Genomic DNA, 11,451 nt, shown 5'->3' with positions numbered 1-11,451 from the left:
GAGCAGTTGCTCTGTATGTCGGCGTACTAACTGCAAGGCTATTGGCGGGACGTTAGCTCGTGCTTTAATATAATTTTATATGCAATATTTCCTTTTCTGTTTATCATCATTAAGAGCCCACGTGTATTTCTGTTCAACTTTATTTCTCAGTTCATAAATCCATCCAAAATTCATACAATACAACACATGTAACTGAGGTAAAAGAAAGTCCAAAAATCATTGAAAACATTTAAAAATCAAATAGACAAGTAATAATAATTTTAAAAAAAATGTTGGGTGGCCCCATCAACAATTATCTGTTTGACAAACACATTTAACCTGCACAAACCTTTAACAGAAACATGAATATGGTTTATTACTGCAACAAAAACATTAAAAAAAAGTTTATCTATAATGCTTTCTATTTTATTTTAGCACAAATCTAGCTCATGAATATGTTTGTGGTTGATTAGGGCTTGCACAAATAAAAAGGTTGGAAACCACTGATTTAGGGCGTACAGAGCATATACAATGGTTCTCTATTACAAGGTCAATCATTTTCTTAATTAGCAAAGCCTTTAAGCACTGTCCCAATCACCCAAAATTATGCTGTCCCATCCATGGGACAAAATAAAAACAACCTAATTCGGAAAATAGAAACATGATGTTAACACTTTTTTTTTTTACTGATTTTGTAAAAGTAGTGCATCATATTTGTGTTGATTACAATTAACACAGTGGTAAAGGGACATCTACATGTGCCACAACTGTGAATCAGATTAGAGTTTAACAGTTTAATTTAAGTATGGCGAATCATTATGTCATTGTTTATGGAAATTATTAGTGTTGCACATTAAACAATGTGTTGCTTTTAAATAATTAAAATAATTACAATGAATATTATCTCTACGTGATTCTGTTAATATATCTTGACTTGTATTTGATTAAAGTTTGGTTAAAGACTGTTCTTGACTCATCAGCTGATTAATGTATTGAGTAAAATATATATTTAAATAATTACAATCTAGAATAGTTGCCTAGTCTTCTGCAAAATTAGAAATAAACTTGCTTTTTGAATGCATAAATGCCTCACAACTAAAATAATTTGAACCATATAAAAAATAGCAGCATTACAGCAGTAAAGTGATTACATTTTTATTTGAGATACGACTTATTTTTCAGTGATACAATTGAAAATATATCAATTGCATTATTAATTAGTGCACCTATATTTGTTTCTTGTATCAAAAGATGACTAGTGTATTTCAGGAAGTCTATGAGTTACGAAGGAAAATGTAAAAAAACGCTACAACTGTCCCTGGTCTCCCCTATCACAAACATTTTAAATTAAAACTTAACAGAAACACATGACTCAAGTGCCTTTTCTTTTGTGTTTAAATCTTTATTACATGCAATCCCGTGGGTCATAAAGAACTTGTTTTTTTTTTCAAAATCTGCAAGTGCCAGCCATTGTGTTGCCTTGTTCATCTAAGAGTGTACCTTTCCTTGCTTTAAACCTATAGCCAAACACGTGTCGACTGAAGGGCTAGACTGGGACGACCCGTGAATTTTTCAGGACCAGTCGGGTCGGGTAACAGACCTCTACCCCGTCCTTTACCTGGACCCCCTTGGCACTCCTACAACCTTCAAGATACAGCCATGGTGAAAAAAATCTGATTCCAAAACCTTTAAAAATATAATTTTTACAGTACAGTTGTTTTAAACCATTTTCACGACAGCATTCATACACATCCATCACTTTTACCAAGTTGCTTACATTTGTTATTCCATTAGAATACATGGCTATTTTTGAATGACGGTCAGGAGACAGATGCTGGTTATCCGGGTGCAGTTTTGGAATCTACCAGCAGGGGACATAATTTCAATGCTAACAAGTCAAGCCTAAGGACAGATTTTAAAACAAAAGCAAAATGCAGATGTTTATAATCTGACGTCAAAAGTATCGTTTGTACACCTAAGTGAGAAAAACCAGATATCTGCATGCTTAGAGAAGTTTAGGTTTTGTTGGTTAGGCCCTACTCCACTTCCTATTTTGCGTATTGCAATTTATTTCCCCAACCATTTCAAACGGTTCAAAAGAGGAAGGATAGCTATTTGTTTATTGTTGGTTGTAGTTAACTTTCTGTGTTCATTTGGAAGCCGTGGTGCGTTTCAACTATGCAAATGTAAAATTCTCAAAAACACAAACACAACAAACCAGTAACACCACCTTTAAACAGTCAGGAAGCGGGGGCGTGAAATTCAACTTGATTGATATGTTCTCTAACCAATCGTAGCGGTACATCAGTGCTGCTAGCCAATCAGATTTAAGGAGAACGGAAACCCCCGAGCTTGTCCGAAACTTTCCGAAAGCTACTTTTGTATATAAATTGCGCACAAGAGACGGCGGTGTAAGTTACACATCAGAATAGCTTCTGCTTTGTTTCATATCAGATGTAAATCCAATTTATTTCTTTTAAAGACCAGAGAATGAATCGCTTTCACTTGTTCACGTTTTTAATTTGGCTGTTAATTGCGGACAGCCAAGCAATAATCAGGTAGGCCTAATTGCATCAATTCTCTTATTATCGATGTAAGCGTGTTTTGTGTGTTTTATGCGAACATATTTAATCATGAAACATTTTGCTTATTAAAAACTTATCATGCACATTAATTTTAATCAAACAACAATCCGAAGCATTACATTTCATAATATGAATGAAGCTGCAATAAACAGTGCTGCTTCAGACGTTTTGTGTAAAAGTTTGATACAGCATCAACTGATGTTTTGGATCAGGAAGTTGAACTCGCATGACCAAGTTCAGTTAGTAACCAGTTACATGTGTGAACTGCTGTGGTTGAGGTGCGACTTTGCGACTTTCCTGCATCAATGAAAACGAGAGAGGCGAAACGCAGACACTCGTATACAGTTTTGACAGTTTCGTTGCTTATAAAGTCAGCGTTCGTGGACGAGTGGTATCTTTTTAATGAAACCGTTCACTTTGTGAATTGGTTAGCACGGTTATTATATGTTTCCGCCTCGCAATGATACAAGTTAACCGCTCACAGTCACCGTCTACAAATTTGTGGACTTGCGGTCGATTAGTGATGGGTCGTTCTTGAACGATTCGTTCATTTTAAACGAATCTTTAATGTGACTCGGGAAGAACGAGTCGTCTCAGGGAGTGATTCGTTCAGTCGCGCATGCGCAACATCCTATAGGTTCTGCACCTGTTTCGAGTCTTTTGTCACGTGACGTGACAGTTTTGGGCAGAGAAATTAGTTAATTTACAACCTTCCTTACAAACGGGTGCATAGTCTTATTATTATTATTATTAGCCTATTATTATTATTATTTACTTGTACAGTTATGTGATGCATTTCTGGTCTCGAATTACTGCTTTAATTTCTGTCATGATGGTTCTTATCCATAATACTGAATGTAGTAATAAATCTATCTTCATAAAATACAATACCTTGTTGTATTTATGTCTTTTGAGTTAACCCTTTAGATTAGACTATAGTGTTACTTACTATACTTTTGTAACATATGACACTTTAGACATTAACACTGTGTACACTCCCTTGAATTGTTTTTTATTGTTTATTTTTGTGCCAGAAAAAGCTTTAGCAAAGAGGATAACTATTCCAAAATGAATTAAAACAATTTAAATAAAAAAAATACAAGAACGTTAAAATATACTAAAGCCACAGCGCCAGATCATAACCTTAATATTTTAAACTAACATTAATCATTCATATTCAAAATGTTATTTGCTTTCACTTTATGTCATTGTGTCCTTTTTGACCATTTTAATTATATTTTGCTAAAATGAACGAAATGACTCGAAAAAAGATTCGTTCATTTTGCTGAACGAGACTCAAAGGTCCGAGTCAGTAAAATGATCCAAACTTCCCATCACTACGGTCGATTACTGCAGGTGACAGGTCAAGAACCGTCCACTCTAAAGCGACCAATCACAGTTTGCTTTGTTCATACGTAACAATTAGGGGCGGGGATGTATTAAAAAACACAACAAGCCTGGGCAAAATAACTATGTATTAGTGCTGCAATCTAAACAAATGATTGTACAGAAAAAAAAAACATGTTAAACTATAGCAATGTCCACTTAATGATGGCACGCGCAAGCACCATTCACGTTTTCTTCGGAAAACCTAAAAATCTAGTTCAGATTATTAATTAAATGCCTTGTTTGAACATTGTCGTCGTTTTGTGATGGCCACAGTTTTCTAGATGTGATGCACTACTCGACGCAGGTGTTTTATTGCTTTATCACTGTTGTATCTCTAGGATTCCTCTGCATAAGATGCGCACTGTGCGCCGCATGCTGGCAGAGAATGGGAGGACTATTGACGAGATCAAATCCATGGCCAGAGAGAAAACCTCCAAAGTCAAATTTTCATTGTCTCCCACAACAACACATTCACCATCACCGACAAAACTGCCACCACCTATTGAGAAACTCACCAACTTCATGGATGTAAGATAATGTGGCATCAGTCACTGATTATGCATTTGGTCCTTGCAATGAGGAGTATAATAAGTCCGACTGTCCTTTCTCCCATCCCAGGCTCAGTATTTTGGAGTGATCAGTATTGGCACCCCTCCTCAGGACTTCACTGTGCTGTTTGACACCGGATCATCCAACCTCTGGGTTCCATCTATCCATTGCTCCTACCTGGACATTGCATGCTGTGAGGGATGCTTTAGGTCATTGTTTTGATATGCATTGTTTTTCTTTACTAAATTTCTTACTCTGGCCGTCTCTCAGGGTTGCACCATCGCTACAACTCTAAGAAGTCAAGCACGTATGTTCAGAATGGCACCGAGTTCTCGATCCAGTATGGCAGAGGGAGTCTCTCTGGCTTCATCAGTCAGGATACAGTCACTGTGAGTAAAGACTACAGGAACTGATCATGAGTTCACTAAATAATAAGAAAATCATCATAAAAGTTACTTTATGCCATGGTCTGTCTGAATACTCGATTCTGATTGGCTGGCAGGTGTTGATTAAATTCGTTAAACTGCACAGGTAGTTCCAGGTCAGTTTAATCATGTTCTATATTAATGCGCTTCCTATAAACATTTGTAACCATAGTAACATACAGTTACAGTTGAATAGTAATACAGACGAAAATAAAAAATTTTATCGTTCCGGTCAAATATTGCAGCCCAAATATTATTAACATCTTTAATATGTGAATGCTGGGAAATGACCATGGCATCCGCTGCGCGTTGGGTGGTTCTTCGCCTCCACGATGTGCATTCAAATCGTTTAATGCACAGCTAGCTGTTGATTATCCCTTACTTATACTATATCACGGGCCTCTAAAGAAATCCAATAGATATGTGTGAAAAATAGATCAACATTGTTTAAAAAGAAACCAATAATGTTGCTGTGGCTAGTGCTATTTTTGTATTATTTATATAATATTATTTATAAATTTTTTAATTGGCTTTTAATTTGATATTTTCAGTTTGTAGTAATTATAGTATGTGCATTTGTCTTATTACATTTTGTAATATTGCGAATTTGATTTAAAATTTGTAAAACAGCTTTTTTTTTTTTTCAGTTTTAGTAATTTAAGTACTGTCGTGGAAATTCCCAATGCTAATCTGACTTCACCACAGACAACTCAAACAACTACAGTTGTTAATATAATAACTACAGTATCTCGGGCTAATTCCCTGAATTCCTCAAATACTTACAATATAATTCAATACTTTCCTGAAGTATGGTGACAGCGTCCCGTCAAGAAGCTACTATCACTACCTCAATCACACATGAACACACAGGTCTTTAGCATCTATACACTCTCACCGGCCTTCTCAGCTGTACGCTGTTACCTCAGCCCGAGGACGGCTCTATAGTCTAGAATCTTTAGTACTTCTATTCCTCAATAGAATTCTATTCCTGCGCAGCACCAGACACCACTCCCAAGTTGCTCTTTGCAGGAATGAAAGTTTATTCACGGCCGGGAGCTCACTGGTCACAACAACCAAGAGAGACTCCCAAAACAGAAGGATACATGTACATTCATGCCTTGTAGTTGAGTAAATATCAGTGTCACTCAAGTCTTCTTCACTGGTGATTGGTTGTACTGATCTGATGATTGTTTTTGTCATATGACTGTTAGTTGAGCACTTTTTGGGTAAGTATAGATTCTTTAGTCATTGCATCCTTAGTCTGCACTTTTCTGAACCTATGTTGAACATGCCCTTTTGACTCTTTCTGAGGCCATTACATAAAATATTTCCATCATAGTACTTTAATTTAATGCAGGAATATACTGCGCAACTTTTCTTTCTAGATTTTTGCCCTGATTTAAAATCAAGGTGGAGTTGACGATAGTTGCTAAAGTTCAGAGCCATTCTGGATGATTTCTGGCAGTCAGAGTTGACAGATTTCACAAAGAAATCATGTAGTGTATGATGGGCAAAGACTCTGAGTGATTTATTTTTACAAGTAGATTGTGACTCCACCCAGTTAAGACCCATATTAAGCATGTTTTGTTTTGTTTTAAGCTGATTTGAGAATACATAGTTTAAATTTGTCAAGCAGCTTTTGAAGCATGTTATGCATGAATTTGTTCGGATCACAAGTTTGGTAGTGTGATCCTCTGGCATTTAGTGTATGATGCCCAGTTTTAACCATCTAACTATTTAGAAAGTATAGTTTTGGTTAACCATAAGCACACTGTTTGAGGCATCAACATGCCCAAAAACTCACACATTTGTTTCTGTCTGTAGTTGGCAGGGCTGAAGGTGCCAAACCAGCAGTTTGCTGAGGCGGTTAAACAGCCTGGGATTGTGTTTGCGGTGGCACGTTTTGATGGCGTCCTGGGCATGGCATACCCTGCCATTTCTGTAGATGGGGTTACGCCGGTGTTTGACACAGCCATGGCTGCCAAAATCCTGCCTCAGAATATCTTCTCTTTTTATATCAACCGGTAAGCCTCTCTGTTCAAGGTTCATTTGCCTGGTTTTTCAAACTGTTTAGCCAGTTGTTGGACATTTAATATTGACATGGGAGAGTTTGGAAAGGACAACATTGTTTTCCCTTATCTGAGGTTCCTCTATTTTCTTCTCCATTTCGGTTTTGTAATGGTGAAGAATGTGGCTACAAATGTAGACTGATAGTGTGACCTTCAGCATGAAAGAATTGTATTTATTCTTTTGTTAAACGGTAACGCATGACTCCTATTACTGCTTGCATAGCAGTGCCGCTCCTTTCTTGCTTTTCAAAGCGCATGTGCATGTTACGGCCAACTTATCACACTATAGTCAATTGTTCTGTCTGTATAAAAGCCTCTTTTACTAACTGAGTGATTCATGACTAAAACATGTGAATGCGGGTCAGGCTTTGCCTACTTTTTGGGGACCAGGATGCGCAACATTTAAAATCACTTATGTTGCAGGGACTGTCATTGCAGTGGCTTAATACCCATGCTGACTCTTGTTAATAAATGTTGTGTGTATGTGTAGGGACCCCGCAGGTGAAGTTGGAGGTGAGCTGATGCTGGGAGGTTTTGACCAGCAGTATTTTGACGGTGATCTGCATTACGTCAATGTCACACGAAAAGCCTACTGGCAGATAAAGATGGATGAGTATGTGATCACCATTACCATTTAAGCCATGTTTCACAACCAGGGCTGTGGTTTTTAGTCAGATTAATACTGGTTTACTAGAATGTGTGACCCTGGACCACAAAACCAGTCTTAAGTGTAAATTTTTCGAAATTGAGATGTATACATCAATGGAAAGCTTATTTATTCAGCTTTCAGATGATGCATGGATTTGTTAGGATAGGATAATATTTGGCCGAGATACAACTATTTGAAAATCTGGAATCTGAGGGTGCAAAAAAATTAAAATATTGAGAAAATCGCCTTTAAAGTTGTCCAAATGAAGTTCTTAGCTATGCATATTAGTAATCAAAAATTAAGTTTGTATACATTTACAGTAAGAAATTTACAAAATATCTTCATGGAACATGATCTTTACTTAATATCCTAATGATTTTTGGCATAAAAAAAATTTATAATTTTGACCCATACAATGTATTTTTGGTTATTGCTACAAATATACCCCAGCGACTTGAGACTGGTTTTGTGGTCCAGGGTCACATGTTGTTTTTGCTGCAGTGTTTATGATGGTTGCAAACTGGGACAAATCTAGTTTGTCATGATGACTTATTGCTTATATTGGTCGTGTTCCAACAGGGTTCAGGTGGGTGGCACTCTTACCCTCTGCAAAAATGGATGCCAGGCAATTGTTGACACAGGAACATCAATGATCACGGGGCCGGTTCAAGAGGTGCGGGCGCTGCAGAAAGCCATCGGAGCCATACCACTGCTGATGGGAGAGGTGAGGAGCATTCCTGCTAAAATATATCTTCAGAACATATACAGTACAATAAATAAATCATTTATAATGGTTATATATTCTTTTATTTATAAATTTGTCACTTATTTTCCTTTGTAATTTGCTGGTAATTTCATCACTGATTATTTCCAGCATAAATTGAGGAAGTTGTAAAGTGAACATTTCCTCTTTTGTAGTACTGGATTGACTGTAAGAAGATTCCATCACTTCCTGTTGTTTCCTTGAGCCTGGGAGGGAAGATGTTCAACTTAACTGGAGAGGACTATGTTCTGAAGGTGTGTGTCCCTCTTTACAGAAACTGGTGTGGTTTTCCTCTTACACTGCAGAGGTTGGAAAGGGACATTACTGAGGAACATAGAATGTTATGTTGAACATACAAAGTCCTTTTTTATATAGAAGTGCAATTTCATGGAATAAATTACCTGATTTCTTGAAGTGAAAAAATTAAGTTGGTGGCTAAAAGATGCTTTTTTTTTGTGTACATGAAGTCATCTTTTTGAAAGAATACAGGACACGTCCTGGCCAGGATTTTAATATTGCCTAAAACATCCAAAGCAGTTTGACCAATAACATGCAGGTATTTTACATAATCGACCAATCGTAGGGCTGCGCGTGAGAAGGTGAGATCTACAGAGAACGATCAAACCGATGCAAATTTGTATGTGCACGTGTTTGTTCGTTCATTTGACTTGAAGCATTGTTGCGCACCGATCAAAAAAGACAAAGTAGGCGCAAGAGCGATTTCCAAAGCATAAGGAGCCTTCTGCTCTGCTCTCTAGCTCTCATGATGTCACACAACGATCGACCTGCACAGTGCAAACAGCCAAAACCTGGATATTTTAGGCAAGATAGCAGTCCTGGCAAGGATTCGTCCCGTAAAAATGGCCCGTATGGTCACCCTACGTCAGAATGAGAATCCAAACAGCTGATAAAAGCATCATAATAATTCACCAGTAACTCCAGTCCATCAGTTAATGTCTTGTGAAGTGAAAAACTGCATGTTTAACAGAAACTAATCCAACATTAACTTTAAACATGCAGCTTTTCACTTCACAAGATGTTAACTGATGGACTGAAGGGGTGTGTATTATTGTGATGTTTTATCAGCTGTTTGAACTCTCATTCTGACGGCACCCATTCACTGCAGAGGATCCATTGGTGAGCAAGAGATGTAATGATACATTCCTCCAAATCTGTTCTGATGCAGAAACAAACTCGTCTTGGTTGGCCTGAGTGTGAGTAAACATTCAGCAAATCTTCATGTTTGGTTGAACTATTCCTTACATCGAGGACCAAACTGCATTTGCATGGGATGATTTTCTTTTTACTGTACACTGAAAAAAAGAACAACTTAAAAGCAACAGAAATTTGGATTTGATTTATTTTAAGTTCGGAGTCGAATCGAATCTCAGGACGTTGATTTAAAACTGCTTGAATGCAGAATTGATTAATTGAACACTTTAAATCAATCTTAACTCCCTTCTATCTTTTTCTCAGGTGACTCACATGGGTGTGAGTGTCTGTCTGTCTGGCTTCATGGCAATGGATATCCCACCCCCCGCCGGGCCGCTGTGGATTCTGGGAGATGTGTTCATTGGCCGCTACTACACTGTGTTTGACAGGGAGGCAGACCGCGTGGGCTTTGCTCCTGCTAAATGAAAAGAGTGGGGGGAAAAAAATCACAGTATTGTACTGGACCTTATGGGCCATTAGCAATACAGAAACCACTGGTTAAATCTTTTGCAATTTGAAATATGCAACCTAAGAAAATCACCAAAATGCTGAGTGACAGTACATGTTTTTCCAAGTATTAAACTCGAAGCAAAACTGAAAAAGAAGAAATGAGACAAACTTGTTGAGCTAGGGATTCTCTGTACTTCCCCTTGAAGCCATGCTTGTTTTTTTTATTTTGCACTGTTTCATTAGATTAATAAAAAAAACTATGCAATTTTAGTTTATAATTGAGCTATTAATTATTTTTGTAGAAGATAATAAATTGCTGGTAGATGAATAGTACTTTGGATTTGTGGTTCTCTTCTGTTGGAATTTTTTTGTATGTGTGTGTGTAACCATTTTGATAATGTTGGTGTATCATACTCAATTTATCACACTGAAATGAATTGTATTTCTGTTAAAGCTGATCAAGACTACATGGTTTCTTTGTCTAATCGTTTAACTCAAAATTCTTCCAAGCTTGAAGTTAAATAAAGTTTTGTTTGTTTGGTTTGCACTCTATCTATAGTTGAATTTACTTTGAAAACTTTTCTTGTCTAAACTGCTCAACTGATGGTGGTTTTCCACTTTTGCTTTTTTGTTATTTGTGGTATCCCATGTGGGGGAAACCAGTACAAGCAGGGATGTTTTCTAGTTCATTATTTTTGGAAGTTTCATCAAATAGCTCTTCTTTTTAAATTCAGTTTTTATACTTCAATTTGTAAGCAGTTAACTCTAAGGTTGAGTTGATTGGTTGACTGCATCTGTAGCCCTACAGAAACAAGACATTGGTTAGTTCCTACATACTGTGACAGTGTTAGTCATCTTTTGTTTCCTGTAATGATTCAAAATGTCCATCACATGACATCTAGAGTCAGTTTAGCACATTACATTTAACATATCAATATTTACCTTTGGCTGAAGTTGTCATACCACTGAAATTAATTTGATTTGCCTTCAGCACAGATCTAATTTCAAAGTAATGCTAATTCAACTAGTTTAAAAGTTTGTGGTTGGTTAGATTTTTCAATGGTTTTGAAAGTCTCTTCTGTTCAATGCTGCAACTTCAATTACTTGCTAAAAAATACAGTAAAAGCAGTAATTTTGTGAAACATTATTACTAAAATAGCCGTTTTCTATTGTAATTATTTTAAAGTGTAATTGATTTTTGTGATGCAAAGTTGAATTTTCGGCATCATTACTTGAGCATTACTGCTCAAGAAACATTTCTTATCAATGTTGTGCTGCAAACTATTTTTGTAGAAACTGATATATAAGTATACAAACAGCATTTACTTGATATAAAAATCTTTTGTGACAAAAGTATTTACAGTTACTTTTGATCAATTTA

At 36.6% G+C, this 11,451-nt stretch overlaps 1 protein-coding gene across 1 annotated transcript; it reads left to right on the top strand.

The window, feature by feature from the left end:
• The first annotated feature begins 2,329 nt into the window (after nt 1-2,329).
• napsa (napsin A aspartic peptidase) lies at nt 2,330-10,622 on the top strand. Its single transcript, XM_058771035.1, has 9 exons — nt 2,330-2,537; nt 4,292-4,481; nt 4,572-4,695; nt 4,773-4,891; nt 6,752-6,951; nt 7,487-7,609; nt 8,225-8,369; nt 8,564-8,662; nt 9,885-10,622. Exons 1-9 carry the CDS (start codon nt 2,470-2,472, stop codon nt 10,044-10,046), a joined length of 1,230 nt encoding a protein of 409 aa, XP_058627018.1. The 5' UTR covers nt 2,330-2,469; the 3' UTR covers nt 10,047-10,622.
• The last annotated feature ends 829 nt before the right edge of the window (nt 10,623-11,451 follow it).

The sequence above is a fragment of the Onychostoma macrolepis genome, chromosome 03 (genome assembly GCF_012432095.1).
Source record: "Onychostoma macrolepis isolate SWU-2019 chromosome 03, ASM1243209v1, whole genome shotgun sequence".
Lineage (NCBI taxonomy): Eukaryota > Metazoa > Chordata > Actinopteri > Cypriniformes > Cyprinidae > Onychostoma > Onychostoma macrolepis.
The sequence above is the reverse complement of the archived record's forward strand: the minus strand, read 5'-3'. Positions and strand labels throughout refer to the sequence as shown.

Coding starts and splice junctions, on each gene's coding strand:
- napsa (XM_058771035.1), top strand. CDS start 2,470: ATGAATCGCTTTCACTTGTTCACGTTTTTAATTTGGCTGTTAATTGCG. Junction 7,610..8,224: donor TGGCAGATAAAGATGGATGA/GTATGTGATCAC, acceptor GTGTTCCAACAG/GGTTCAGGTGGGTGGCACTC. Junction 8,370..8,563: donor TACCACTGCTGATGGGAGAG/GTGAGGAGCATT, acceptor CCTCTTTTGTAG/TACTGGATTGACTGTAAGAA.